The sequence below is a fragment of the Vicugna pacos genome, chromosome 10, assembly GCF_048564905.1.
Source record: "Vicugna pacos chromosome 10, VicPac4, whole genome shotgun sequence".
Taxonomy (NCBI): Eukaryota; Metazoa; Chordata; class Mammalia; order Artiodactyla; family Camelidae; genus Vicugna; species Vicugna pacos.
Window position 1 is genome coordinate 75,023,671 of NC_132996.1, and position 27,893 is coordinate 75,051,563.

The 27,893-nt window shown below is 61.2% G+C and overlaps 3 protein-coding genes and 1 long non-coding RNA gene across 25 annotated transcripts; 2 read left to right on the forward strand and 2 right to left on the reverse strand.

The window, feature by feature from the left end:
• Positions 1-918: 918 nt before the first annotated feature.
• LMNTD2 (lamin tail domain containing 2) lies at positions 919-5,855 on the forward strand. 7 transcript variants are annotated; one of them, XM_072970635.1, is made up of 14 exons: positions 919-930; positions 1,356-1,563; positions 1,652-1,804; positions 2,210-2,297; positions 2,432-2,587; positions 2,856-2,927; positions 3,016-3,104; positions 3,433-3,734; positions 4,156-4,252; positions 4,355-4,544; positions 4,624-4,743; positions 4,819-5,036; positions 5,200-5,312; positions 5,412-5,855. In XM_072970635.1, exons 2-14 carry the CDS (start codon positions 1,376-1,378, stop codon positions 5,804-5,806), a joined length of 2,181 nt encoding a protein of 726 aa, XP_072826736.1. In that variant the 5' UTR covers positions 919-930; positions 1,356-1,375; the 3' UTR covers positions 5,807-5,855. The 7 variants fall into 7 exon arrangements, with proteins under 7 accessions (XP_072826736.1, XP_072826741.1, XP_072826742.1 ...); XM_072970640.1 differs by lacking the exon at positions 919-930 and having other exon boundaries at positions 936-1,563; positions 5,412-5,464; positions 5,547-5,855; XM_072970636.1 differs by lacking the exon at positions 919-930 and adding an exon at positions 961-1,007.
• Positions 5,793-22,921, reverse strand: LRRC56 (leucine rich repeat containing 56). 9 transcript variants are annotated; one of them, XM_072970648.1, is made up of 13 exons: positions 22,840-22,905; positions 21,043-21,116; positions 20,395-20,585; positions 18,206-18,293; positions 17,636-17,696; positions 10,687-10,783; positions 10,402-10,602; positions 9,444-9,597; positions 8,867-9,043; positions 8,722-8,786; positions 8,433-8,569; positions 8,072-8,205; positions 5,793-6,759 (listed from the first exon to the last, which is right to left on the reverse strand). In XM_072970648.1, exons 3-13 carry the CDS (start codon positions 20,569-20,571, stop codon positions 6,449-6,451), a joined length of 1,602 nt encoding a protein of 533 aa, XP_072826749.1. In that variant the 5' UTR covers positions 20,572-20,585; positions 21,043-21,116; positions 22,840-22,905; the 3' UTR covers positions 5,793-6,448. The 9 variants fall into 9 exon arrangements, with proteins under 9 accessions (XP_072826749.1, XP_072826748.1, XP_015107480.2 ...); XM_072970647.1 differs by having other exon boundaries at positions 9,444-9,603; XM_015251994.3 differs by having other exon boundaries at positions 9,444-9,654.
• A 138-nt stretch (positions 22,922-23,059) lies between these two features.
• HRAS (HRas proto-oncogene, GTPase) lies at positions 23,060-27,787 on the forward strand. Of its 8 annotated transcripts, none has more exons than XM_072970677.1 (6): positions 23,060-23,412; positions 26,106-26,270; positions 26,453-26,631; positions 26,724-26,883; positions 26,978-27,057; positions 27,373-27,787. In XM_072970677.1, the coding sequence occupies exons 2-6, from the start codon at positions 26,160-26,162 to the stop codon at positions 27,434-27,436; spliced, it is 594 nt and encodes a 197-aa protein (XP_072826778.1). In that variant the 5' UTR covers positions 23,060-23,412; positions 26,106-26,159; the 3' UTR covers positions 27,437-27,787. The 8 variants fall into 8 exon arrangements, with proteins under 8 accessions (XP_072826778.1, XP_072826777.1, XP_015107483.1 ...); XM_072970676.1 differs by having other exon boundaries at positions 26,109-26,270; XM_015251997.3 differs by having other exon boundaries at positions 23,060-23,400.
• On the reverse strand, positions 23,673-24,681 carry LOC140698866 (uncharacterized). Its single transcript, XR_012076887.1, has 2 exons — positions 24,496-24,681; positions 23,673-24,006 (listed from the first exon to the last, which is right to left on the reverse strand). It is a non-coding gene; the product is annotated as an uncharacterized lncRNA (long non-coding RNA).
• Positions 27,788-27,893: the final 106 nt, after the last annotated feature.

Below are 27,893 nucleotides of genomic sequence, written 5' to 3' on the forward strand. Positions count from 1 at the left end.
AGTGTGGACACAGCCCTCTGCCCCGCCAGCCAGTCCTGCTGTTCCATCGGGAGAACCCAAGTCAGCACCACCGCCAGAGTCTCTCACAGTTTCTATGCTACCTGTGTGGAACAGCAGCAAAAGCCTTCAGAGCCTGTCTGCCCCAATCACACTGGGCCACAAGGGCATCTTTCCACCACAAGCCCGACAAGAGCAGAGGCTGAAAGTCTGAACGAATGAATGGTGAATGAATGAAGATGGGGTGGAGTGGGGCAAAGCAGGAGGGCATGGGTCTTGTGGATCATGTCCGGTGCCTTACTTTTGACCTGGGCGGAGGGAACCATGATCATCATTATATGTGTCCCCAGGGCCCCCTGCAGTGGCTTAGGTGATGGAGGCAGGGGAGAAGGTGAGGCTTCTGTCTTGTGCTTAAGTAAATGGGGGCCCATTGTTGGGTAGCACTCAGCAGGCCCCTCTCCCAGGTTCTCTGGGGTCTCCCCTGCTTCCTCCTCCCCACCCCACCCCCTCAGTCAGCTCAGGCCCCAGTGAGGTCCACGTGTCCCGGAGTGCCATCCACTGACTTGTGGACACACTCACAGGGCAGCAATGCCGATAATAGCCACCGACTGCCATACCAGGCTGGAGAGGGACTGTGGGAGCCTCCCCCAGGGTTGGTTGGGGGTGTTGGGCTGAGTGGGTGACCATGGCAGGCCATGTTAATCACTCTGTGTCCTCTGGGCCTGCTGAGGTTAGCTGGGCAGTAGCTCGACCTCTCACAGCTGCTCCTTCAGGCTGGACCAGGAGGTGGGCCCAGGGTTCACTTGGGGCCCTGGTGTGGTGTCTCCCAGGAAGCTCCTGGTAACAAACAGCCCCTCCCCTCTGAGTGCTAGTATCCATGGCAACACTGCGGAGCCTTTCTCTCCCCAAGCCTGCTTGGATTTCAGGCCTCAGGTGAATGTTGGGGGAGGACCCTGGGTCTGACTGGCAGAGGACTAGCACCTCTGAGGGCCCTTGCTCTAGGCTGAGGGGTAGGAGCTCGGGCCCTAGAGGGCCAGGGTGACAGGGAGGAGACAACAGGGAATGTGTGAATACCCAGGTGACTTGGAGCCTGGTGGGGGGTGACCTGCTGTCCTGGCCTGGTCAGAAACATGCAGATGTGGACACCCACGTAACTGGCAGTTTGCTGTACCGTGGGGCACACACGCGCACACGCGCACGCACACACACACACACACACACCCCTTCTTGGAGGGTGATGCCCTGTGAGCCAGCGGCACACTTTGGGGCTGTCGTACACACGCATGTGTAAGGAGAGCCCTGCAGGGGTGCCCACACACAGGACGCAGGGCAGACAGCCCCACCACCCCTCCTCTCAGCTCCCCCAAGAACATCAAGAATGGCCCCCGAGTCTTGTCAGGAGGCTGAAGGAGCTGAGAAGGAGGCTCTCCCAGTCCTGGTGGACCGAGACCCTGTCAGTGGCCACATAGGGCCTCCAGCTGGTGCACCTGCTGACCCGGTGGCTCCTGCGCGCCCTCAGGACACCAAATGCAGCTCCACTAGGGTGGTCTTCTCCATCAACCTGCAGTAAGGAGGGGAGGGGGTGGTCAGCCACTCGGGCCAGGCCAGCCACAGAGCAGGGTCCGATCAAGAGGAAGGGGCGCTGGCATTCCAGGTTGGCCCCGGAGTCCCTGGACCCACACACTCTGCGGCTGCTGTGGGGGCAGCGGGAGCTGGAGATCCAGGCCCTGCGGTGGGCCATCCAGAAACCCCGGAATGGCCGGCACTACCATATCCTGCGGGAGGTGGCTGGGCTTCCACCTGAGAGGTCAGCAGTGAAGCCCTAGTCCTCCAGCCCCACCCAGTCCCTGCCCTGGCCCAACTCCTGGTTTATGTCTGACTCCAACCTCAACTGCTGAGCCCCACTCCAGCCTGACCCCAGCCCAGACCTGGACTCTAGCCCCAGTCCTTACCTGACCCTAATCCCCAACCTAACCCTGAAGAAGTCACTATACTGTAAACCCACCTAGACCCGAACTCTGAGCATTCCGGTGGGTACTAAACCCAACCTAGACTCCACCTCTGACTCAGACCTCTTCAGAGTCTGACAGCTTGACCCAGTCACAGTCTGTGCCCTCAGAACCCTAATGACAGTGAGGAGGAGTTCCTCCTTCTCTCCTCCTTGGCTGCTGGGGGGGTGGGGGGTGGGCGCTGAGATTGCCCCTTCCCCCAGGAGCTCACGCAGTCAGGAAAAGTTCCTGCAAAATCAGGTCCAAAAGCTGACTCTGCAGTTGAAAGAGCAGAAGGAACAGGCCCAGCTGGTAAGGGCTGTAGGGGAATCCAGGAGTTGGGTGTGGGACCCAAGCTGGGGTGAGGGTCAGGGGCCAGGCAGGGGTAGCCTTGGGGGCCAGAGTCTGGAGAAGACCCCACCCACCAATGGGCTGTCCTGGAGCAGGAGAAGGCACGCCTGGAGGAGCGGCTGCTGCAGATGCGAAACATGCTGCAGCAGATGGAGGCCGAGTTGCAGGCCTTCCGGAAGTCGTGCCTCCTGCAGCTGGCCCGCTCCTCCTGGGTGGGCCGCATACTGAGATCTTCAACGGGCAGTGTGGAGGTGAGCCTGTGCCCCTGGGGCCCTGCCCTACTCAGCCCGCCCTCCTTGGTTTTCCCTGGGACAGCCAGCATGTCCCCTTCAGACTGGTGCTGCTGGGGGGCCCTGGCTGGTCTGGGACTGGGACTACAAGCGCTGTGGTCCCACCCACCTGACACTTGGCAATTGTGTGCCTCAGGTGCTAGTGAGGTCAAAGTGGAGAGTTGTGTTGGGTGGAGGGGTGCCCTTTCCCCCAAGCCCCTGCTCAGTGGCCTCCTGTCCCCTTTTGCAGGTGGTGACGGCAGAGACCCTGATGGACCCCAGCGACCTCTCTGAGAGCGATCAGGCCCCCACTGCTGGGGAGGTAAGCAAGCCCTCCAAGTGTGTTCATGGCTCTGCCATCCTGTGGGGGCAGGGGGGGCAGTGCCACATATCTGTTGCTTTTTGGCAAGAGTTTCCGGCTGGAGGATGTGGACTGGAACAGCATCGCTCACCAGTACCCCAACCTCTTCACCAACATCGAGTCCAACTCAGATCAAAAGTAACTGCACTGTGTGGGGACCCCCCAGGGGCAAGGAGAGGGCTCGCCTTGGCAGGTGTGGACCACAATCCCAGTTCTACCCTTTAGTGTCCCTGGACAGGTCACTTAAACCTTCCAAGCATCATTCTCTGAGCTGTATGATGGGTTAGGGATGAAGGGAAAAGGCTCTGGGGCCATCTCTGTCCAGCCATGAGCCCTTTCCCCATGCAAGGTCCTCAGGACTGGGACCACAGCTTGGTGTGCTCTGCCCACCTTGGGGAGGTTGGGTGGGGGTGGGCTGGTGTCCAGGAGCCAGAGCCGCGGACAGCAAGCTGATCTTGGCCCACAGGCGCCCTTGGGCCCCACCGCCCCCACAGCTCCCACCAGCCACACTATCTGACCAGCGGAGCTCGGAGCTGTGCTGTCGGCGCAGGGAACAGCGTCTCAAGAGTGTACAGTGGAGCTCCCTGCCCTTGGTTGGCAACAGCAGTTCAGGGAGCACTGGCTCCGAATCCAGCAGCTGCCAGCTGGCTGCGTGTAATTGCGTGCAGAAAGTGACAGGGGACCATCCCCAGGCACCAGGCTGCACTTCTGAGCAGATGGAAGCACAGGCATGGAGCCTTTGCGAGGACAGTCAGGCAATATCTGAAGGTGAAGTGGGATGGGTCTCCTCTGGTGGCTCCCCCGTCCTCAGGCCTGTGATTTCTGCCCAAAGCTATAAAGGACATCCCCCAGCCTCCAGGCCTTCATAGTAGCCAGGTGCCAGGCAGTTGAGGGCCTCTCCAGCCCCATCCCTAGGGGTTAGGGTGGTCTTGGAGGACTCCTGCCATTGCCTTGGTGCTCTGGCTCAAATCCATCCCCCCCACCAAGTACAGCAAGCTACGTCTCTGCTTCCATCAGCCACCACGGTCCAGCTATCCCTCCTGCCTAGGATCTGACCCCCAGCACTGCTCTTCTGCCACCTGGACCCTCAGGGTGCTGCAGGCCAGGTGTGGTCTCACAGGAGATGTCCCCAGTGGATGCTCCACTGGGGCGGCCCCCCTCCCCCCCCAGACCGGCCTTCTCTCTGTAGATCTCCGGAAAACCCACTGGGGCCAGCAGGGCAAGACCGTCCAGGTGCTGGAGTCCAGTGAGGATCCCCACCCCCAGGAGCCCCGGCGCTGTCTCAGGTGAGAAGGGGACCCCGCCCACCTCCAGGGGCTGGGAGCAGGTCTCCTAGTGGGACCAGGGCTGGAGTGGCAAAACTTGTCTGCACGGTGCTGCTGCCCCAGCCCCACCGGCTCCTGCCTGAAGATCGTGGCCGTGAGCCACCGCCAGAGGTTCGTGCGCATCCTCAACCAGTCGCTGGAGGAGACCGCCGACCTGAGTGGCTTCGTGCTGCGGCAGCTGGTGCGCGACTTCCCTGTGTGCATGTACCGCTTCCCGCCTGGCACCCTGCTGGCGCCACAGCACCACATCACGGTGCGTTTGGCTCCTCGCGCCCTTCGCGGCCCCGCCCCGGCCCCCGCCGCCCCTCACCCGCCGCCCGCGCCCTTCCCAGGTGTGGGGCGAGGCGCCCGGCAGCACCAAGCAACAGCCGTCCTCCTCCTTCGGCCGGGAGCCCGTCCGCTTCCACTCCAGCCGGGGCTGCGTGACCCTCCTTCTGAACCTCCAGGGCGAGGTCAGTGCGGATCCCGCGGGGACAGGGTTGGCCTTGCGGGGTAGGGGTGACCACCATGCCCTCATGGCCCCGCAGGTCCTCAGTGAGCACCAGGCTCCGCACTGCGGGGCCCCCGTCTCGAAGGTCTTCGCGGACAACACCAACTTGTCCATCGACCGTTTTCCGCTCTTGGAGGCCAGGCCTGGTGCCGACTTCGTCGGGCAACGGCTCCAGCCTCGACCCCCGCGAAAGGGCCGGGCGCGGGAGGCCCGGGCCGGGCGCCAGAGGTCGGGGTGGGGACCGCGGGTTCCTCGGTCCGTGCCTCCCCCACAGGCCCCGATCAACAAAGACCCCACCCCACTGCTAGGCCCGTCCCTGACCTCTCCGGGCCCCCCACCTCCCCAAGTCCCGCCCCTCCAGGCCCACCCTTTCCCGCGGGTGGTCTCTGTCCCTCACCACCCCTTCTCCCCTCCCCAGGACCCGGGTCCAGCTGCCAAGCTTGAGCACTAGCAAGCTCTTACGCCAGCGGGAGGTGTCAGTGCGACCTGAGGGCGCCAAGACCCACCTAGAACTCCTGCCCGCCATCCTCGGTGAGGGCGCGGGGGGGGGGGGGTTAGGGACGTGGAGAGGGGGCGGACAGCGAGGAGGGGGCACCGGCGACGACCCCACCCCATCACTGTCCTGCGCAGAGGCGAAGCCGGGCCTCGATGACGGCCAGGCTAGGAAGGAATGCAAGGTCCGGGTGAGTGCGGACGCGGGGGTCCCGGCAGCCCCGGCCCCTTCCTCGTCCTACAGGCCCCGCCCCCGCCCAGGACGCCTCTCAGGCTCCGCCCCCTCAGGTGTGCTGGAAGAGCGTGGACCGCGGCTGTCCCATGGTGGCGCTGTCGGTGCAGAGCACCGCCGAGAGCAGGTTCGGCTTCCGCTTCCTCAGCTGCCCGCCCATCATCGCGGACGCGGGCCGGCCGGTGTAAGGCCGGTGGGGAGCGGCCGTCCAGGCGACTGGCTACCCCCAGCCGTCTCGGTGACTGCAGGGCAGGGCCGTACGGGAAGAAAGCGCCGAAGGCCAGCGATGCTAGCTGCATAATTTATTGAATCAACACCGCCTCCCAAGTAAACTACATTTCTGTACCTGAGTCGAAAATGATTCCCTTGGTTTCCGGGTGTCCTGCCCCAAGAGGGGGGAACTGGCTGCCCCATCCCCGTGGGAGAACCCACAAGTCCACCAGGATGGGAGATCTGGCTGCACCCTGGTTGGCCCGGGGCAAGCGCCTCCACTCAGGACCACAGCAGCCTAAGCGTGGCTCAGAGTCCTGGGGCAGCTGGAGGGCCAGCCAGGAAATGGACGGGGCCCAGCTCCAGCCATCTCGGTCTGGGCCCAACCTTCCCTCTTCTAGGCCTGTTCCTCTTAGGAAGGCCAGGCCACATGGAAGGAGTGGGTAGCTGGGCCAGCAGTAGGGCGCTGGGCTGTCCTGTCCTGGGCTCTCCCTCTGCCCACCCCCTGGCAGTCCCAACTCCTGACTTTACTCCACCAAGAGGACCCTCTCCTGTGCCAGGTCCACTCCCCACCCCCTCCAGCACACTTGCCCAGATGCTCTGCAAGCTGTGAGGCTAGAGATCAAGTGGGTGCTCCCATGACCACAGTGGGACCTCTTGACCAGCTCCCAGGCCAGCCTGGCAGTAGGTGGGAGTTTCCAGTGCGGGTGGGATTGGGCCGGGCTGATGAGGTTCAGGTGCGACACGCACTGGAGGCTGGGGGTCTGGCTGCTGGATCTGGTGCTGGCTTAGGGCCTGGACGTCCTTTGGCTGAAGGGCTGGAGCCTGAAGCCACCTCCAGCGCTCTCAGAGCACTCATTGCAGCCAGCCCCCGACCCAGGCCAAGCCCCCCACTCTGTCCAGGCCCCAAGCTACCCAGGGCTCTGAGCCGACGCCCCCGGAACTGCAGATCTGTGGACCCCAAGGAGCTGCTGCCCCTGTCAGGTGACATGAGGGACTTGGGGGGAGAGGGGATCAGGTTGTACCCCACGGTCCTGGAAGGCTCTGGAAAACAAGGAAAGAGACAGCATGTCAGACAAGAGGCCCCGGGGAATCATAATAGGGGTGGCCAGAGGGCTGCAGTGTCTGCTGTGGCTCCTCCCTTAGGCCTTCACTCCCCTTCCCAAGGCAGCACCCTTGCCCCACTTCCTGTACTCCCCAGAGAAGTTGTGGCCCTCAGCCCTGTGACCTCTGACCTTTGCTTGAGCTGGACCCACCTCTGGGGAGGCAGAGGCCACAAGGTTGGGCTCTGGCTTTGGGTCACTGGGCCCCATCCCCAAGGGTGTGCTCATGGGCTGGTGGCCCTGGGCCAGTTCCCAAACGTCTCCTATAGAGAATGAGGCCCTGGTACCCACCTGAGGGCAGGCGAGGTAGGTATGGCCATGGTCACCCAGTGCCCACCTGGACCTGGACTGCAGTAGGAGGCCCTGGTGCCCCTCGTCCCTCACTGGCTGTCACTACTTCAGCCACGCCTCCTCCTGGCTGCCTGTTGGCTCACCCTCCACCCTCCACAGGGTAGCTGGCTGTGGACCCCTCTCAACCAGCTGTTCTCGGGGCCCCCTTTCTCCAGCCCGGCCCCAAGGCACCAGGCGGCACATGGATGTGCAGAGCTTGGGCCTGTCCCTGCTCCATCCTGGCCCCCTGACGCCCCCCTCCACAGGATGGTCATTTGGCCAAGCCTTCAGCCTACACTCCTGCTGCCCCTGCTTACAAAGACCTCCCCAGGTTTGCCAACCCAGCTGTTCTGACAGTCAGGTCAGACCCTTCCTCCAGGAAGCCTCCCTGGGCCCCACTGGGTGAGGGGTCTCTCTGCCTCACAGCCCCTGCACTTGCTCCACTCAGCCATGGTCACTCTGAAGCCAGTGTCCCTGAGGGACAGCCTCACCTGGCTTAATTCTGTGTTCCAAGCTGGGCCCAGACCCCGTCTGCAGGAGAAGGGTGGCCCCTCCGCCTTGGTCTCCTGCCTGCCTGGCGGCCTCCTTCCCTTTGCTGGCCTTCTGTCCCACCCAAGAACTTCCCAGTGGGCCTGTCCTGGGCCCTCGTGGCACCCTCTTTCAGTCCGGGCCCCTCTGGCCTCTGCTTACATTGCCCTTCTCCAGAGAGCCCTCTCCCTCCCTCTCTGTGACCCAGCCCTGGTGGCCTAGTAGTGGCCTTGTGGTCCCATGGCTCAGAGGAGGAGGACTTGGCATTGGAATCCCTTGGCTGTGCGCCTCCACCCCCAAGAGAGGCCCTCCCTGTAACACCTGTGTCAGAGCCTGGCTAGCGAGGCACTGAGTTAGTGCAGCTGGTCTGAAGGGTGTGAGGTCACTCTGGGTACCTGTGCCCAGGCTTGAGGGGCGAGGGGGAGTCTTGGGCCCAGCCTTGTTCTCTTGTTCTTCAGGGCCCCTCTGTGGGCCCCCAGGAACTGTGGCCCCTGCCTTCTGGGACTCCAGGCACCTATGGGGGAGAGGTCTGGGGTGCGGGGAGGGGTAAAGGCTGCAGCCCTGCCCTCCTTTGGAGCCAATTCCAAGTGAGTGTGACTCTGGGATGGTCCCTTGTCTTAGGCTCCCATGACCAGCCCCTCCAGCCACCTGGGGGACCAGGGACCACTTAGCCAAAGCAGGTTCCAGCCATGAGCCCCGACCAGACAGAACACATGAGGTAGTGGGGCTGGGGTGGGGATGGTGAGGAGCACCCACCGCATACACAGCCCCCTCAAAGCCTGAAGCCTGGCCAGGTGGTCACAACTGTCTGCAGGGTCAGGTGCTGGGCTGGAAGCCCTGGTGGCTAGGCCTTCTGGCCTGCATGGGGGCAGCTTCTCTGGGTGCACCCGGGCCTGGGAAGGGAAAGAGCTGGTTTAGGGGCACTGCCTTTGAGGAGGCTGGTGGGCAGTGGCTTGGAGGTAGAAGGCCTTATTCAGCTGTAGAGGGTGTGAGGAGCTGGGGGCCCAGGCCCAGGATGCTGGCCCACTGCGGAGGCAGGGTGTACCTGGCCCTGGTGCCGGTGTTCCTGCAGGCCTTTGCTGGGGTTCCCGCAGAGGACTCGGCCGGTGCCTGGAGAAGAGGGTGTGGCTAGTCCTGGCCTGGGGCCGAGGGGCTCCAGGGTCAGCTTTGGGCCCAGGTGGGTCAGATACCGTGGGTAAGGTTGCTGGCATGGTCCTCTGGGGCCTCGCTCTTGGGAAGAAGGTCTTCAGGCAGGGGACCCCCAGGGACCAGCAGAGAGAGGGGCCAGGGCCTCGGGGCCCAGGGCTGGATCTCAGGCAGGCACGGCTCAGGGCCGAGTCTTCGACTGGGGGATCCGTAGGGATGATCTGCCCAAGGGAGAAAATCAAAGGTCGCCAAGGCCCACACCAGCTGGCCAGCCCGGGAGCCCCCAGCTGACCTCTGTCCACAGAGCAGGGACCCTGCCACCCAGCATCTGTGTGCCCCAAGCCCAGTGCCATGGAGCAGCAGGTTCAGCCTTCCTTTCCCTCTTTGGATGGTGGGGGAGGCACCCACCAGGTGCGGCTAATGGGCAGGTGTGCAGGGCTCTGAGGATGAGGGGCTAAAGCTCAGAAGGGACAGAAGGTGCAGCTGTCTCTGAGAGGCCTGTGGCGGGGGGAGGGGGTAGTGGCTGAGGGTGGAGACCTCTCCTGCTGGGGGTGTCAGGGAGTAGGGACCTCCTCTGAGCCTCAGAGGTGAGGTCTCTAGGCAGGGTGGGGCAGCCCTCACCGGAGGCCAGGTGGATGGTGGCCGCAACCAGCCTGGGAAGCAGGCTGTCCAGGGCGCTGCCCTCCTTGATGGCCTCCTTCACCATGAGCCAGTCCTGGTCCAGTTTCCACGAGGTCGGCAGGCTTGGGTGCACGGCTGGCACCTCGTCCAAGACCTGCAGCTGGGGGATAAGCTGCCTCACCTCTGCCCGGTAGTCGTAGCCCTGGGGCGCCTGTAGTGTCAGGGAGGGGGGCCACCAGGCTAGCATCATCCTGCAGCCGCCTCCCCCAGACCCGCTGTGGGCAGGGGAGCTGGGGGCTGCTGATGCTGCCCCATTCTGGACAGGCTGTCAGGCTGGCCTGGGTCGCTTTGGGACACCAGGGACCGCAGCAACCCTGGGCTCCCACCCATAGATGACCTCACTCTCCAGGCTCACTGCCAGGGTCCAGGGGTGCCCTCTGGACTGTGGAGCTGCCCTGAGCTCTGAGCTCTGGCCCAGTGGGCGGCCACTCTGCACTGGCACCGGGGAGCAGCTGGGCAGGATGTGTTATCTCCAGGCATGTGTGAGCAGTGCAGGGGTGCGTGCAGCGGTGGGGGGTGTGAACAGGCCCTCGACACATCAGTGCATTTCTGCAGGGGATGGGGGGCTCTGACGGGGTCTGCAGAGTGTGTGTATGAGAGTATGTATTTGTGTACACAACTCTGTGTGGAGACCGTAGAGAATACATGTGCTTCCACTGGCACGTGCACAGACCTCAGGGGCCTGGCATGCCCTTTGTAGTCCCTTCCTGGCAGCTGCCGGGCCTCCAGCAACACGGGAGAATGAGCTCACAGTAAATGAGCCATAGGGTGCAGGAGGGCGTGCCCTGGGGGTGTGCCGCGGGGTCAGATGGGCAAAGAGGTCCCCGGGGCCACGGGGGTCCACAGGAGGGCCACGGGCTGGAGCCACAGAGCCCTGCCCCGTCCTGTGTGCGCACACCTCGTTGGAGGAGCCTGGGCCCGGCTGCAGGCACACGGGGTTGCCCTCCAGGGTGAGCGTGGCCAGCCTCGGGCACAGCTGCAGGTAGCACAGCTGGCCCAGGTCCTCCACGCAGTTGCCCTCCAGGTCCAGCACCTCCAGCTGTTCGAGCAGGCACAGCGGGCTCAGGTCCGAGATGTCGTTGTAGGAAATGTAGAGTTCCTGGGGCAGGACGGGGTCCTCAGCCAGGCAGGGGGCAGGGCCTGGCCTGGTACCGCCCCCCAGCCCACGGTGCTGCAGACCCACCTTGAGGGCCGGGAAGGAGCTGACGCCATCCAGGTCGGCCAGGCCACAGCGAGCCAGCCACAGCACCTGCAGGCGGCCCAGGGAGGTGCCCAGGTCTCTGCAGAGGGCAGGGTTGGCTGGTCAGTGCCGTCCTGGGTGGAGGGACGGGCAACTGTGGACATGAAGGCCTTGTGCCACGTCTGAGCCCATCCACCACCCACATCGGCTGTCTCCAGGCCCAGGGGCTCTGCGACTGGCTTGTGGCGGAGTTCCTGCTCCCTGCCTTCCCTCCTTGCTGCAGCCGCCTGGCCTTGGGCAGGGGCAGAAGTTCCTTTATCTTGTCCACCCCCTGGGGGGCTGGGGCCGGCCACAGCTGTGGGGAGCTGCCCTGGTGCCAGAGAGCTACTGCCTGCTTCTGAGGGGGTGGGTGAGGCTTCCCCTTCCTGGGGGGGGGCGGTCAGCCAGGGTGTCCTTCCTTCCCCTCTCCCCCGGCCCTCCCCCTGCCCAGCTGTGCCTGCAGGCTCTCCCCCGCCACCTGCCGGTGCCCCGGACTAGTCTCTGCCACCTTCCCTGGGGCAGGCCGGGGCTTTCCCACCCTAAAACTGCAGGCCTCCTGCCCCCGACCCCTCTGGGCCCCCAGGCCCGACACTACAAGGTCCTCTCAGCCTGGGCGTCCCTCCTCTCCTGTCAGGGCACTAGCCCACCACAGCATGTCCTGTCCACTGGCTTCTGGGATGTTCCTGAGGGCTTGGCTTTTGTGTTTTCTCTCCTCTAGGTCTCTGTGCTCACATCGGGAGCTTGGCCAATCCCACGTTCTCTGGGAAGGACCTGCTCTCGTCCCTTCTCCCTCCCATCTCCATCTCGGCCTTTCCCCTGCTTTCTGGGAGAGTTCCCTGTCTTCCAACGCTGCTAGTAACTTTCTTGTTGGCCTTCGCACATTTAATTCCTCAGAGCCCTTCTTGCTCGCTGACCTTTGTTCATAGCCTGCTGTTCTTGTCTGAAGAGGCAGAGGAGCCACATCTCCTTCCACGTCTTGGAACTCTCACTGAAGGCTCTCGGACCGCACTCCCCTCCCGGCATTGTCTTTTTCCTCCCAGGGGTCTTTGGGTCTGCTTTGACGTGTCCCTTTCATGCTACAGGTGCCGCAATATTTCTAATTATACTGTTGACAGCTTCTCGGGCACTCAGATTGGGAGTGAGGGTCTGAAATGTTGCTTGGAAGCGCTGAGCAACTGGGGACAGCGATGAGGGGGTGAGGTGGCTTCCCTGGGGGTACCAGTCGGTGGAGGTGGTGAGGGACCCCACATGGCCCCAAATGGGTTCTGCTGTGCTGGCCACCCTGCCTCTGCCGCCCGGCTCCAGCCGTGCTGACCCCCAGAGACCCTGAATCACACCCACACTTTGGCACCTGGGGATTTGGCACTTTCCCTTCCTCCTGCTTGGAGGGCTCTGCCTCCTCCCTGGTCCACGCGGAGGGGCCCTCACCTCTCAGGTGTTCCTGGCAGCTTCACATTTCTGCATGGCCTGGTGAATCCTTCCATTCATCTGGTTCGCAAATTCCCCTTCAGTTATGTCTCATCCACCACTTAACCTGCGCTCTGTGTTTCCAGGTTTTGTTCTGCTCTGCAATCTCTACCTTTGCCTTAGCCTTTGTCCTTTAGTTACAGAGATTCCAGGTGTAGCCCCGTCTGCTGCCTTAAAGGGATTTTCCAGTCACCTCTTAAGTGGCTGAAATTTGTGTCCGGTGATTTCCTTAAGAGGGGCGAATCAACTGTCTTCCCCGCCTCTGACGCTTTCCGGGATGCCGGCTGGCGGGAAACCTTCGGCTCACGCCTTCTTCCCACTGGGCATGTAGACGTCACTCCACTGTCTTCTGGCCTTGAGTATGTCTGTGTGGAAGTCTGAGGGGAACTTCATTTTCTTCTGCGTAAGGGAAGACCTGATCTGTTTACTTGGCTGCCCCCCAGTTTTGTCTTCATCTTGGAGCCCAGTGCCTTTATTAGGGTATGTTTCAGTGTTGGCGGTTCAGTTTCAGTTTTCTTTCGGTCTGTAGATGAAAGGCTGCTTTTATGTCCGACAAGTTTTCTTTACGTTTTAGACATTGGTTCTGATCTGTCGTTTCCGCTTGCTTCTGCGAGACGAGGCACGTGCCTCCGTCTGTCTGCCTTCTCCGGGATTTTTTCAAACCCCATTCGCAGCCACGTGGTTTTACTCATGTTTTCACGCCCGTCTTGCCCACAGTGTCTCAGATGGGGTTTCCTGTGGTATTTCTTTCAAGCTTGTCTTCATTTCCCTGACGGTCCTCTTGTTTGATTCCATGTCGTCCAGAGTCCCGTCCCTTGTCCTGCCTGTGGCCTGTGGTTCAGCCTGAGAGCCGGCCTGGACCTGGCTGCCTGGCCGGGAGCCCCAGGCTTCCTCTGGGTGGCTTTGTGCCCTCGGAAAACGGGGACCCAATTACGGTAGAAGAATAAAGGTGCAGATGATCAGTAGATTTTGCATCATCGCAGATTGAGTAAAAAAGTTACCAGATACATACAACTAATGAGAAAAACAAAGCACATACAATCTCTGGGACCCTGCCTGAGGCTGTACACAGAAAGTTAGATTTTGAATATATTAACCGGAACACTGGAAGGATTAGAACAATGAAGCTCAGCATTCAGCTCGGGGGGCCAGAAAAAGAACAGTGAATAACAAAAAGAGCTAGAAGGAAAGACTTGATGAAGATCAGAATGAAAGCAGTAGGAGCTGGAAAAATCAAAGGGCCCAGAGCGACTCTACCAGATTGATAGAGGATCCTCTGGCAAGACTGCTCAGGGATAAAAACAAAGACGACATGCATAAACACATGGAATTTAAGAAGGGGAACACTTAGGGCCACAGCAGCAATTTAAGACAACAAAAGACCACTATGAACAACTATGTGCCCACCGTCTGGAAAACCCAGGCAAGCTGGCACCAAAAGAGAAAACTTCGACTGGGCTAATAGCCACTAAAGAAATCAAACGGAGATGAACACTCCCCACGCCGCCAAGCCCACAGGTCTGGGCCAGTTTTAAAAGGAAGTTTGATCATGGAATAGACACTCTGTCTCCTACAGTCATTTCTTGTGCAGGGAGCGTCAGACAACCCAGCAGTTGAGAACAGTCAGAGGGAGGGTCCCTTTTGAGTCGGTCCTCGATTCCAGAACCAGAGAAGTGCAAACGAGGGAATTCAAGGGCTGTCACCCAAGAAAACAGGTGACAACTGCTGAGCAAATACTATTTTAAAGTTACAGTGATTTTTTAAATACTTCATCACCAGCAGGTATGTCAGTGCAGGAATGGAAGGGTGAATGACCATCACAGAATCCGTCACTGGAGTCTAGTTGGTTAATGGGCCAAAGGAGAAGTGTCATTTTATGGTCATGTCAGTAGACACACAGGGACTCAGACACGTGCCCACCAAGGTCAGGAGCAAAGCAAGCCTGCCTGCCACTGTCACTGCTGCTGGTTAACAGCGGGCTGGCCAACGGCCCTGGCCAGGCATAGGGCGGAAAGCAGCGGGGGGGCAGAGCGAATGGCAGTGCCCACTGCTTGCTGATGGTACGGCCGTCAGCACAGAAGCCCCAGTGGGATCGACCGATCACCTGAATTACTGTGAGCTTGGCGGTATCACAAATGCACAGTAAAGGGACAGAGCTGTCAGAGGTGACAGACCCAGTTACCCAGGTCAGTGGTGTCTTCCTGATTTAACACATCTATTCTAAACCAGCAGAATGCTTCTCTTCACGGGCAATACTCAGCCGGAAAACACAACAGAGACAGGGCTCCATGCGTGATTGCAGAGCTACTACAAACAGGTGGGAGTTAATTTAGCCTCTGCAGACATAACTATGTAAGATGCAGTCACACCACCCAGTACGACTGGTGAGCTTATAAACAGAGAATTTGGACATGGGGAGAAGGCCACATGAGCGTGGAGGCAGAGCCTGGGGTGATGAGTCTGCCAGGCAAGGAACCCCAAACGTGGCCAGCACCGCCCAAGGAGAGGGGAATGAAACAGGACTCCCTCAGCCGCAGAGGGAACCAGCGCTTCTGACCCCAGATCCTGCCTTGCGGCCTCCAGAACTGAAGAGTCAGTTCAAGCCGCTTGGTTCGTGGTGCTTTGTTCAGCAACTCTAGAGGACTGACACACTCCTCGGCCTGCCAACATGGCTGTAGCCATGCCGAGCATGCGAGGGGACTGGCCCTGGGAGCCGGGCTCCTTGACTGTCCCGGAGACAGTCCTGTTCTGGTCACTGATGTATCCTCCGTGGTTAGAATGGGCTTGGCCCAGGTGTGTGCCCACAAAAGTGAGGAATAACCCCTTGCTGCTGGGGCCAGCTGGACACAGGCTTCTGTGCCTTGCAGCTGACAGCATTCTGATAACGAACTTTACAGAGGGAGTCTAAAGGCTCTATTCAAAACATAAAAGAACACAGAATGGAGAGCTATACCATATTTGTGGATGTATGTAACTTAAAAATTAACCCAAATTAGCATATGAATCTTTTTTAATTAAAAAAAAATTCCAGAAGGAGTAGGGTGTGTGAAATCCAAAAAAACTGATTGCAAAACTCAAATGCAAGTGCTCAGAAATAGCTGAGTCAGTGTGGAAAAAGGAAAACCAAGATGAGGTGTCAGATACTCACACATTAGCGCAGAGCTGCACCAGTGCAGGCTGCAGACAGAGAGCGGGGAACACGCGGGCGTACCCGCGTGGGCCTGGAGAATGGCCCAGAGGACGCCGGTGGACCGCCGGTGGAGGAGGTCGGGAACACCGCCTCACCACATAGTGGAAAACACAACGGGGCCCCAGTCTGGTACCACAACCTGTTCTCTGTGTGGCAGCAACCTCACAGAGAAGCTGGATTAAAGACCCAAAAGTAAACAGTGAGACCACAAGCAGACAAAAGAAAAAGCAGAGTATCCCCAAGACCTTGGGGGTGTAGACCAACGTCCTAAAAAACACCCAAAGCACCAGCCAGAACGGATGGATTGGAACAGTGCAAACGAGGGATCGCTGTTTTAGTGAAAAACACCCTGGTCAGAGTTAGCGGGGGAAGGTGGGGTGGAGAGGCCTATGGGGTCTAAAATGCACCCCGGCTCTACAAAGAACTCCCAGGCATGAACAGGGAGAGGACAGAACCAAGCTGAAAACCAGCACCTGGGGTCACGCACACAGCCGCGCTGTAGTGAAAGCTGCCCCTTCAAGTATGTTAATTTCCAAATGAGCTGTTGCGTTTCCCAGATGGTTAGTGTGGTCTTCCCCACACGATTGTCCTGAGTCAAGGCTGTCCGGTCCGAGGCTGGCTTGGCGGGGACACCAGGGCCGTCGGTGCCTTTCTCCCAGTGGATGAGCAGCCCTCTGGGAACCAGCCCCCTTCAAGCGGGACACAGTCTTAACGGCAGCGACACTTTCAGGTGCTGAATTCTCTCCCAGACTCTGAAGAACTGACAGCCATTACCTTAAAATTACGTTCCAGCCCGTATAACACGGCCTGAGATTTTAATGTCTTCAGTATCATTGTCATCACCTAAGTTGTAATGTGACTTTATTGAACTGTCGTATTTAATCATATTTAATCAGGTTCCTTTTACAAATATTTATTCACTTTCAATCCCTGGAGATCTGCAACCATCATTTGGCCAAGTTTCAGGATTCAATAACAGAAAATTTAAACACTCCTTATGTTTCACTGTTGTTTTCAAGGAACAGAATACCTTTTCATACAATTTCTGATCTAATTTTTTCTTGGAATTGGGTTTCTTTCTGTCTTCTTGGAATTAAGCATTTTGTTTGTCATGGACGGTGCGTCATGTTACCTTTATAACGCCTTCCGCTCCTCTCTGTAGTTTTCATCCTTGTTTTATGATCTTTCTGTATATTTTTATTGTTCTTTGAGCTAATTTGTAAGCCTTCATAACGAAAGAGTTAACATGATTTTTTGTCTCTGTTCAATTAAATAAAGCACTGATATCTGTCAGAATATTGCTGAATCACGTACTAAAGACGGTTCCGAGTGCCAGATTACTTGCAGGATGCGGGGTTCCCTGGGAGCCGGTGTCGCCTGCCTCATCCCTGCCCCACTCTGTGCCTCCCGCTGGGGCCACACAGCCTCTTCCATTTCCAGGTTTTCCAGGTTTTATTAAATTCTTTTTGAAGCTTATTACTTGATAAACAGCAGTATAAATAAGGAAAATCAAGTGAGGATGCTTAAAAACTACCTTTACCATCTCACCTGCAAATGACTGGACCCTCATAGCCCATTTAAAACACCTGGAGAACTTTCTAGACTTGGGACTGGACTCCCACTGCCTTCGGATGGCTGGCCTGGCTGCATAAAACCAGCAGTGTCTTCCTGAAACCCATGTTGTTCAAACACCCAGAACAAGCTGGTATGACCTCAGATTTGTTCTTCCAGCCCGATCAAGTAAACAAAAGCCTTAAGCTGTCCTGAGTTTTGACTTTCATCTTCTAGGTTAAGTATTGAAATGCTGCTGTGTTCACACGGGCCCCGCGGTCTGGCCTTGCCCATCCCTCTTCTTGCTGACGGGGACCTGCTCGGCCCCTAAGCTCCCGGCCACCCAGTGTGGGGTCCACCCTGGGCTGTGGTGAGGGAAGCAGGGACGCCTGGAACCCGCTGGTGTTGAGCCGTGCAAGCTCGCTGGTTGGGGACCCTTTGCTGAAGGCCAGTGGGCGCCTTCCGGGTGCTCCTTGGAGACCTTGTCAGCTACACAGCCTGCTGTGACCAGCCCAACCCTGACCATAGGCCCCAAGTGGCATGCGTCACCCTCGGCAGCTGCCTCCAGCTGACCGGGGGTGGATGATGTGGCAGAGCCGGGCTAGAAGGGTGGGCGTTAGGGCTGGGAGCTGGAGCCAGCAGGCTGCCCAGGGAGACCCCACCCAGGCAGGCAGGATGTGCTCCAGGGGCCCTGAGGGCACTCACCGCAAGGAGCCGAGGCAGCTGCCATTCAACTTCAGTTGGCTGAGGTTGGGCAGGTGTACCCCTGTGGGGCCACAGGAAGGAGAGGTCAGTGCAGGCCTGCCCCTAGCCCCTGCTGTCCGATGGCTGCCCCAAAGCCCAGTGCAGCCTTGGGGACACAGGCTTGTCATGCAGGGCAGGGGCAGAAGGTGCCCCAAGAGGACAGGGCCACGCCCAAGGCCACGAGGCCACTGGACTCCAGGGGAGAGGGGAGCCTGGCTGGCGTAGACGTGGCCAGAGCTTGGGTCCTGCTCCCAGGCCACCTCCCACGGCGGGGCCACAAGCACTGCTGGCACCCCAGACCACAGCCTCCATCAGCTCACACACTGGGGTTTAGAGCTCGGGAGCCCCCAGCCAGCATCCTGTGCAACCAAGGAGGGTTCTTAGTCACTGCCTCCCGTGGAGTACAGGGCACTGAGGCAGAGTCCTCAGTCCCTGGAGGAGGGCTGCAGCGGTCCAAAGACCAGGGCCTGGCGGGGGGCCTGCGCGGTCTGGCCTGGATGGTGGTGGGTGCAGGCAGGGCGGGGCTCTCACCAAAGTTCCCCAGGCTGTTCTCCCGGGTGTCGACACGCAGCTCCAGCCTGCTCACCAGCCCAAGGTCATCTGCCTGAGCCAGGGCGTGCTGCGGATGTCGGGGGGCAGTCAGTTCTGGGACTGGACAGTGGTCACCCCTCCACCCACAGGGACACCCCTGTTTTGGGCCACAAGACTGGAGCAGGTGGCAGACACTCCCTTGCCTCGCCCACACTGACCCTGGCCAGGACTAGCTCTGGCTGGGGGATATGCGTGATGTGGTGGGAGCAGAGGTCACAATCATGTATGCCCAGTGGGGCCACTGCCAGCTAAGGGCCTGCCCTGAGGGTGTCAGTGTACACATGCGCCCCACGGAACAGACCCAGTGCAGTTCACAGCTTGGAGCCCAGCTCTGCTGAGCATGGCTGCGCCCCAGCCTGCCTCAACCCCAGGGACAAGTATACTTGTGCTGTGAGCCCATAAATCTAGGGGTTGTTGGTCACTAACATCACTGCAGCAATAGCTGACTCATACAAAACTCGGGACCTAGACGCAATTCCAACAGGTACCACAACAAGAAAAATGAATGTGACCTTGGATTGGGGACTGGGGTCAGGAGTGGGGAGTGACGTGAGTGTTACTGGAGCCAGAAAGATGGAGACCCCCTGTCCCATGATGATGGAATTTTGGTAGAAGGGTCTCCTTAGTAACCTGGATGGTAGAAAAAGCACACAGTGAACTTGTGGCACTGGGTGGAGAAGTCCTAAGCAAGATGTGGCAGTGAGCTGGCCGCGGTGAAGTGTGTTGATGAGGTGCTATAGGAGACAGAGTTCAGAGGGGATGGAGAGGGCCCAGGACCTGTGGAACTTGTGGGCTTGAACAATAAAATGCTTTCTTCGCTCAAATCAGTAAAAGAAAAAACTACCAGGGCTTGAAGTTAGAATGACCCAGGAAGACAGCCTCCAGGAGAAGCCAGACTGCTGTGTGCCCGCCACAAGCGCGAGGCTCTGGGAGGGGAGAAATGCTTTCAGAAACAACCACAGGTGTGGTTCTTGGCGTGGCGTGCCCCAGACTCACACACATTAGAAAGCATGTGTGGCTCCGGACTGTTGACAGACAGAGTGCCATGGCCTGGCCTGAGGCTGACCGTGGCCATCGGGCTCTCTCCAGCAAAGAGCTGGGGAGAAGGAGGAGGGCCCAGGGCCGACAGAGTGGCTGCAGTCAGGGTGTGTTCCCAGCACAGGGACCTGGGGAGGTGCATACACTGTAGGCCCGGCTGGAGGGCTGCACACACGGGGCTGCCAGAGGCACAGGGAGGGGGGCCAGCAGGAATGACTCGCCCACCTGCAGTGACCAGACAGTGAGGATGCTTCTCCATGTTGGTCAGGAAGGTGGGTAGGGATGTCGGGCCACTACCTTCAGCCAAGTGTTTGGGTGAGTCACCTGGAGTCTCCAAGAGGCCCCTCCCCATATGCATCTCACCCCGGCGCTAGCGTGGGTGCAGGCTGGAGGGCTCCGTGGTAGGGGTTGCCCAACCCTCTGCGTGGCCAGTGGCGGCAAGGGGCTCAGCCAGTAGGGAGGGGGTGAGATGGCTGGGAGGTGTGGGGTCGCACGCTGGGGTCACTGGGTGGGAACCTGCAGACAAGAGGTCTCTGCAGAACCTGCTGGGTCTCAAGGTGAGGGTGGGGGAGCGGCAGCGGCCCTGAGGCCCAGGTTTCGGAGAGAGGCTTCAACAGCTGCCCCAGACACGGTCAGCGGGATGGCAGGATACCCCACCTGACCTGCCTGCCCAGTGGACTCCCGCCCGGGTTCTTCATCCACTCTGTGGGCCGCACACTTTGAAGGTCTATCACCCTGTCTCCTGTGAGAACGAGGGGCCTCCTCTCTGGGTCATGAAATGGTTCAAGGAGGGACCCCTGGAGCTCCGCACACAGTGTGTGCTCAGCAAATCTGTGGAAGGGCCTGACTCGGGCCCTTCTGTGGCCTGAGTGCCTGGGAGAGGTCTGCGCCACCAAACACGCAGGATTGGCCCTGAGCGTGGAGCAGGGGCAGGGGACAGAGAGGGTGGAGGGCATCTGTCAGCCAGGCTAGGCCACGAGGGCTGGGGACAGAGGGCCGGCCGGATAGCAGCCCCGGGACATCAGCCACGCAGGCCCACGCCTGAGCCCCAGCCCCACGCCTGAGCCCCAGCCCCCAGCCCCTACACTCACCAGTCGGGCAGGTGACAGGTACTCCTCCAGCAGCTGCTTGCTGTGGTCCCCGCCATGGCCACCTGGGTCCTGGCTCCGGGGGCAGGGGTTGTGCAGGCCCTGCCAACTCAGCTCCCGCACTCGGACCCTGGTTGTGCTTGGCTGAGGGCCAGGGCCTCTGTCCCAGGCCTGGTCCATTCACATCCAATGTGCTGGGCGAAGGCAGAGGGCACAGCTGTGAGCCTCTGCTCTTGCTCTGACATGCATGCAGCTCAGCAGAGACCCTGCACAGCCTGGACATGTGTCTGCACAGCCAGCCCCCAGATCCCCTCTGGGCCCCGGGAAGGCTCTGCCCTCACCACTTAGTAACAGCCTGCCTGAGGGCCTCGCAACCCCCTCCCTGAGCCTGGGCAGGCCACTCTCCATGGGTTTTTGCTCATCCTTCCGGGTCCACGCGAGGGGTCCTGGTGCTGGCCTCCCCATCTGAGGCCCATGTAGGCTGTGAGCCCAGGGGGCCGCCTCCAGGTCCTATTTGCTTGTTTGCCCGCTGTGCCGGCAAACCTCTGCCTCAGGCCTTGTGCTATGTGCATTTCTCTACCGGATGGGCTCTGGGTCCGGGGGTCTCAGGCCTTTTGCCATCCCACCCCTGTGCCCACCGAGCCCCCTCACCTGGAGGCAGCTGCCTTTTCCCACTGGGGGTCAAACACCTGGGCAAGAGGGCAGCATGTGGTCCCAGGCGGCACCTGTTAGAGAGAGTCAGGCTGGCCTCCTGGCTGGGCCACTGTAACTAAGGGACCTGGGACAGGCTGGGCCAAGGTCACAGGGCCCAGTAGCAAGCAGGTGCAGAGGCTGTAGGGGCTGCTGGCCTAGGGCCTGGTCCTAGGTCCTTTTGGTCATCCTGATGGGGCCCCTGACACGGCTGACGAGGAAGACAGCCATGTGGGTGACCGACGTTGGGGTCCCTCCAGAGCAAATGCCTTGTCTTCATTCAAATCCTCACTTCCTTCCATCTTTGACTGCAACTCCTCCAAAAGAGGTCCCCAGCCTGTCACTCTGGACCATCTTCCGTGCACAGGCCTCCCTGGCACCCCATCCCTCCTGAGCATTGCCCCCCTAGACCCCAGGGCAGGCTGTCCGCTGTGTCCAGGACTACCTGCACCAGGCTCCCCTGGCACCCCTCCTCAGAGACCCAGATGCCTGGGCCTGGCCTCAGACCCTGGAATCATCTCTGGGGGCAGAGCCAGAGGCCTGCTGGAACATCCTCCCTGCCTCCACCTCAGGTCAGGGCCTCGCCGACCCCCCTACTCCTGAGCTTCCTCCTGCCCTTCCTGGATTTACTTCTTAAGACTGGCCCCTCCCACAGCCCTCTGTGTTTCACAACTCATTCAGTTGAGTGCGTGCCTTGCTCCGAGTGCGTGCGTGTGCCCTGCGCCATGTCCTGCCCTGCCCATGGTGTGCAGAACGGGCTCTAAAATAACCCCTGAAAAATCAGTGAATGTGGCAGGTGCAGCCTCTGGCCAGTTCTTATCTACCAGCCCCTGTGGACATTCAACACTCATCCTGTCCATCAAGTCTAGAGACGCCTCCCTCGGCCTGGGCAGCTCTCCACTAGGCTCTGACAGAGAGGGTGTGAGACAGTACTGGGCCTTGGGAGTGCCCCCATGTGGAAAGTGACCCGTACACCAAGGACCCATGGAGGTTAACACCTCATGGAGTTTGTGGCCAGGATTTTTTCCCAAAAGTTCTTCTCCTGCCTGCCTTTCTCTCACTGGTGAAAGGCCCCAAACCTTGGAGGAGGGCCCCACCATCGGGCCCCCTGGGAAGATGCTGCGAGCTGTGGGCTATGGGGAAGGTATGGGCTAGCCAGGCCGTGGCCCTGGGGAGCCGGTACGCCACCCTCTTCCCTCCGTGCCTGAGAGCAGCTGACCTGAGATCTTGTCTGCGATTAGGCCCAGAGCACAGGTCCAGTCTAGCCCCAAGGTCTTGAGGTCCAAGGAGCAGGGCTGCAGCTCCCATCTAGACACTGTCCCCTCACATCCATTCGCGGGCCTGGACCTGTCCACACTGTTCATGGACCTGATGCCATCCTGCCCTACCACTCTGTGAGCCCCTGAGGTGGAAACCTGGGGGCCATTCCCTCTTCATAGTCCAGGCCATTTCCCAGCCTGGACCATCAGCTCTCTGGGTCCTCTCCACCTGCCATTCCTTCTGAGGGCATGGCCGGCTCCACTCCTAGGTCCCCACCACAGAACCCCCCAGAGTCTGGGTCTCTGCGCAGGTGACTGGGAGCGCCTCAGCGCACGGCCAGGGGTTGTGGGCAGGGTCCCCAGGGGACCTGATCTGACATCTGGGGCATCACTGGGACCCCACTGGCTTTGCTGCTTCGTCCTCGGCCTGTTTACCCCCTGGCACTGGGTAGGTAGCGAGGCCCGTGGCCCTGGACCCAAAGGCAAACTTAGTTCTCACCTGAGGGCTCGGCCCCAGTGCTCCGGCCCCGGGGGCTCGGCCCTGGGCGCCCTCCTCCGCCGGGCACTCTCTTCGACTCGGGGCGGTTCTTCCGGCGGCGGGGTTGAGAGCCCTGGGCGCCAAGGCAACGGGGGCGGGGCCTCGGCCGAAAACGCAAATATTCTTGAACCTCAGCGTCCTCCCGGCGCCGCGCGGCCGAGCCACGCCCCTCGGCAACGGTTGCTAGGGCCGGCTGGCAGGCAAGCGGGGCGGTAGCCAGCCCAGCTGGGGGTGCGGGCGTGTGGGCGCCCCTCCACCCGGAGGGAAGCTGGGGAAGTGGGACGCCGTCGACCCAGCGGGGCGCAGCGGGGCCAGGTGTCGGCCTCCTCAAAGGAGGTCTGGGCTGGAGACACGCGCCCACCTTTCTAAGGTGGGAGACACCGGTGCAGGGTCCCGGAAGCCCTGCGCGATCTACCTCCGCCTGCAAGTGTGGCCGATGCCTCGACCGAAGGAAGCGCCCTGGGAAAAGACCGTCTGAGGACGAGGGAAATGCCGACCTGGACACCTGGAAGGGAGTCCAGAGTGAGTGCGCCGGTGAGGGTGGCCGCCACCCGTTTTCACTTTCCGCCTTTACTTCGCGTCTACGCGCGCCAGGCGCGAGTCAGGCCGTGCCAGCCCGACACAGCCTCGGGAAGTGGGGTCGCCGCCACCGTGGGGGCGGGGGGTGGCCCCCAGGGGCCCTCCAAGGCCAAGGCCTGCAGTGGGGTGAACTCAGGGAAACAGCGCAGAGCCGGCGCGGGAGGGGGCCGAATGTCTTGGAAGAGGTATGGAATGGAAGAGGGTAATGAACAGTCTTTTCTGGTAAATAAGGAGGATGTGTTTATGCGTTACTTCGACAAATTTTTAAATGTTAAAAACATGCCTTTCTGAGAGTCTTGAAAGGACACGATGTGCATGTTTGTGCTTGGGGTGGGGGAGACTTCAGTTCAACCCCCATGGTAACTTTTGGGTTGAATTGGGAGGGTTCCGTTTGTTGTTTGGGCCTCACGGTGCGCTGCGGAAGGGCTGGGATCTCAGGGTTTGGTGAGGAGCTCCGTGGGCGGGTAGTCTGCAGGGCCTGCCCAAGTTGGGGGATGCTGGCGATGAGGGGATGCAGGAGAGGGGCCTTCCTCGGAGCTCCGGGCGAGGCTACACGCTAAGTGAGTGAGAAGCAAGACGCACCCCGCTGGGTAAAAAGACTGAGCCGGACTCGATGCTCCGCGAGCTCAGACGTCCCCTCCCAGACCCTGCCCTGCCAGGCCCAAGATGCAAGACTGAGCCGCCCCCGAGGACCCAGCCGAAGCTGCTAGGCGTCCTGGGAACGGGAGTCACAAGCGCCGGACCTTCGTCCCGGCGACCCCTCCGCTTTTCTCCAGCCCCAGGTCCAGGGGATGTCCATGGTGCTGACCCCGCGGACCCCACCCTCCCTGAGGCTTGGAAGTGCTGTCTCCTCCGTTCCGAGTCACCTCTCCTCCGGGCCCCCTTTGGTGGTATGCCCTCCGAAGGCGCAGGGAGGCGTGGGCGCAACTGTGCGCGCCGTCGAGGTGCGGAGGGGCCCGGCGCAAGACCCCGTGCAGTGCAGGAGCTCTGGTCTGACCCCTGCGACCCCGCCCCAGTCGACAACCGCCGCGGACTCACTTTACAGCGGGGTCTCTATCTCCCCGCGAGTCCTGCCTCTTTCCGGGAAAGTCCGGGCCGTCCCCAGGGAAGCTGTCTCCCCCAGACCATATACCTGGCCGAGCCAGTCCCGCAGGCCGCGGCCCACGAGGGCCACCCGGGCCGGCATCGCCCTCTGAACGGCTCCCGGAAGCCCCGCCCGGCCGCGACCTCTGACGGACGGGCCGCTCAACCAATCTGAGAGGGTTGGGGCGGGGCTAAGGCGCTGTGGGGCGGGTCCCGGCGCGCGCGGCCAATAGCAGGCTCGTCGGGCTGACGGATGGGCGCGGGCCCGGTCGAGTGTTCGCCGCCCGCAGCCGGAGCCGCACCCGCCGCGGACGGAGCCCATGCGCCGGGCGAGCCGTGCGCCCTGGCCCCGGCCCGCGCCGCCCCCCTCGCCCCGGCCCCGGCCCCGGGGGCAGTCGCGCCCGTGAGCGGTGAGTGCGGCGGGGGCCGGGGACCGGGCGGGGGGCCCGCGATCCTCTCTGTGCGCGCGGGCGCGCGGGGGCGCAGGTGAGCCGCGGGCGGCGGCGGCGGGCGGGGCCCTGCGGCTGGGGCTGCGGGCGGCCCCGGGTCCGCTCTGCCTCGCCCTGGCCATCCCCTCGGGCTCCGTGTCCCGGGCGCTGTCTTCCGGGGCCCGGCTAGTGCCCTCAGGCTGTGCGCTGGGTGCCCGCGAGCCGAGGCCCGCCCGTGACCATGGCGCTAGGCGGGGTCGCTCGCCCGCCAGGCCGCAGGGACCCCTCCGAAGAGCGCGGGCACCTGGCAGCCATCACACACAGCAGGCATACCTGGGGTTTAGGAAATCACTGCCCACTGTCCCCACAAGGGCACCCCCGTCTTTAAACATCACAAATTGGGACACCCCAGCCGGGGGCCTTGCCTGAGGCCCCTTTTTCTTTTTCACCTGTGCCCCTGTTCCCACACCTCCTTTGGGTGTTTTTCCCTTGATCAGCTTATGCTTCCTGGAGCCCTGGCCCCCCGCCCGGCCTCCTCAACGTCTTACGTTCTCAAAAGTTAGGGCAACAGGGCACCAAGGTTTCTGTTTATTCTAAGTATGTGGGTCTTTTCCTTGGAGCATAGCCTGAGCCCAATGGGGCAGGCGTTCTTTCTGCCTGCTGTCACCCTGTGCCTGTAACCGCGCCCTGCACCCAGTAGGCGCTCAGTGAATGCTTGTCAAGTGGACCAGCGTGCCTGGCGGGGCCAGAGCCCAGTGTTGGCTGCCACTGACCTGTCTAGGCATGCTCCTGTGCCCGCTGCTGTGGCAGGACCTGTTCTTGTGGGGGGTTGCTGGTAACCTCAGCCCGCAGCACCTCCAGTTCAGGTTTTTTGCCTACCCAGCAGCTTCTAATTTGGGTGCATGCTTGTCAGCCCTGCAGGGGTGGCTCCCTGCTTCTCTCACACAGTCCTTAAGTGTGGCTGGAGGCAGGACCCTCTTCCTCTCTGAGCTGGGGGTGCCACACGTGAGCGGTTGGGTCACCATTCTGGCTACCACCCCTGTTACCTGGATGTACGGACCCAGAGGGCAGGCAGGCTTGGGAGCTCAGTGGGCTGGCCCTGGGTAGTCTGGCTGTGGCTGAGTGCAGCTTTCTCAGCAGGTGGGACAGGAGACCACTGCAGTGCCGAGTGCCGCGGTCCCTTGAGGAGCGATGACGGAATATAAGCTCGTAGTGGTGGGCGCCGGAGGCGTGGGGAAGAGCGCGCTGACCATCCAGCTCATTCAGAACCACTTCGTGGACGAGTACGACCCCACCATAGAGGTGAGCCGGGCTGGCAACCTCCCCAGGTGGATCCTGATGGGGGTTTGTCTTCCACCTGCTCTACAGGGAGAATTCCCTGGTTGTAGGACCTGGAGGGGCATAAGAGGAGCAATAGAGGGGCTAGTGGTGTGAACGTCCCATCCCAGCAAGGATGGTGGTCTCTAAACAGTGTCCTCCCCTAGGACTCCTACCGGAAGCAAGTAGTCATTGATGGGGAGACATGCCTGCTGGACATCCTGGACACAGCAGGCCAGGAGGAGTACAGTGCTATGCGGGACCAATACATGCGCACCGGGGAGGGCTTCCTCTGTGTGTTCGCCATCAACAACACCAAGTCCTTTGAGGACATCCACCAGTACAGGTGAGCTGCCCGCGGGCTGGACCTCTCTCTGCCTGCTTTGGATGCAGCTGTGCCTGCACCCCGCCTGCTGGCTCACACCTTTCCCTTTGCAGGGAGCAGATCAAGCGGGTGAAGGACTCGGACGACGTGCCCATGGTGCTGGTGGGGAACAAGTGTGACCTGGCCGCCCGCACCGTGGAGGCTCGGCAAGCCCAGGACCTCGCCCGCAGCTACGGCATCCCCTACATTGAGACTTCAGCCAAGACTCGCCAGGTAAGCCAGCTCCCCGCCCCCCAGCCAGCCAGGGCCCCGCCCCGCCCCACCCCGGCCCCAGAGCAGAGCTCACTGCCCCTCTCCCTCCACACAGGGCAGACTCTGGTTCAGGCTCCAGCTCCGGGACCCCCTGGGACCCTCCGGGACCCCCGGGACCCAGCAGCCCCTGGCGCTGTAAGTCTTCCCGGACGGCAGGGCAGTGAGGGAGGCCAGGGCCTGGGGCTGGGCCAACAGACTCCGGTGGGAGGTGGAGGTCCCTGGAGAGAGCTGCCCTGAGCCAGGCTGGAGCTGTGACCTTGGGGCCTGGCCCCTGTGCCCCGAGAGCACCCCCTGGGTCCCTTTCGGCCCTAATCCCTCAGGGGAGCTGCTGAGGGACAGGCCACCTGATGGGGTGGCCCCCGGGGCCCTGTTTGTGGGAGGGTGGGGAAGGGACCGGGATTCTGCCGGAGGCTAAGGCAGTGCCCCTCTGAGCCTGTCCCTCCTTCCCAGGGGGTGGAGGACGCCTTCTACACGCTGGTGCGAGAGATCCGGCAGCACAAGGTGCGCAAGCTGAGCCCGCCTGATGAGGGCGGCCCAGGCTGCATGAGTTGCAAGTGCCTGCTGTCCTGACAGCCCATCCTCCGACATCTGGCTGGTCCCCGGCCCCGCCCGGCACAGTCCCTGCCAGTGGAGGTGCCGGATGCCGGGAGGAGGCCCACGCAGGGGACGGAAGAAGGGAAGGAAGGAAGTGCCGCTGGAGCCCGGCCAGCCCAGGTCGGTGGACACAGTGACCACAGGCCTCCTGGGACATTTGCACAGACTGTCGTGAACTGACGCTACCGGCACCCCAGCGATTCCTCTCCTCCAGCCCTGTCCTGACCCGCTGGGCGCAGGCCGATCACAGTAAATTATTTGATGGTCTTGACCCTGGCGTTCAGCTGAGGCTAGGAGGCTGAGGTGCGTGGCCTCCCAGAAGGCAGGCAGGAACGTCAGCTTCCCTGGCCAGTGGTCCCTCTGCTTCTGGGGGCACC

Bases quoted from the DNA above. Each gene is read 5' to 3' on its own strand.
- LMNTD2 (XM_072970635.1), top strand. From the start codon at position 1,376: ATGGCCCCCGAGTCTTGTCAGGAGGCTGAAGGAGCTGAGAAGGAGGCT. The intron at 1,564-1,651 runs GTAAGGAGGGGA...CTGGCATTCCAG, and splicing joins GTCTTCTCCATCAACCTGCA to GTTGGCCCCGGAGTCCCTGG. The intron at 2,928-3,015 runs GTAAGCAAGCCC...CTTTTTGGCAAG, and splicing joins AGGCCCCCACTGCTGGGGAG to AGTTTCCGGCTGGAGGATGT.
- LRRC56 (XM_072970643.1), bottom strand. From the start codon at position 20,571: ATGGACCAGGCCTGGGACAGAGGCCCTGGCCCTCAGCCAAGCACAACC. The intron at 9,655-10,399 runs GTGCGCACACAG...CTGACACTACAG, and splicing joins CCAGGCTCCTCCAACGAGGT to GCGCCCCAGGGCTACGACTA. The intron at 8,206-8,432 runs GTGGGTGCTCCT...CCCGCACCCCAG, and splicing joins TTGAGGGGGCTGTGTATGCG to ACCTCTCCCCCATAGGTGCC.
- HRAS (XM_072970677.1), top strand. From the start codon at position 26,160: ATGACGGAATATAAGCTCGTAGTGGTGGGCGCCGGAGGCGTGGGGAAG. The intron at 26,271-26,452 runs GTGAGCCGGGCT...GTCCTCCCCTAG, and splicing joins AGTACGACCCCACCATAGAG to GACTCCTACCGGAAGCAAGT. The intron at 26,884-26,977 runs GTAAGCCAGCTC...CCCTCCACACAG, and splicing joins CTTCAGCCAAGACTCGCCAG to GGCAGACTCTGGTTCAGGCT.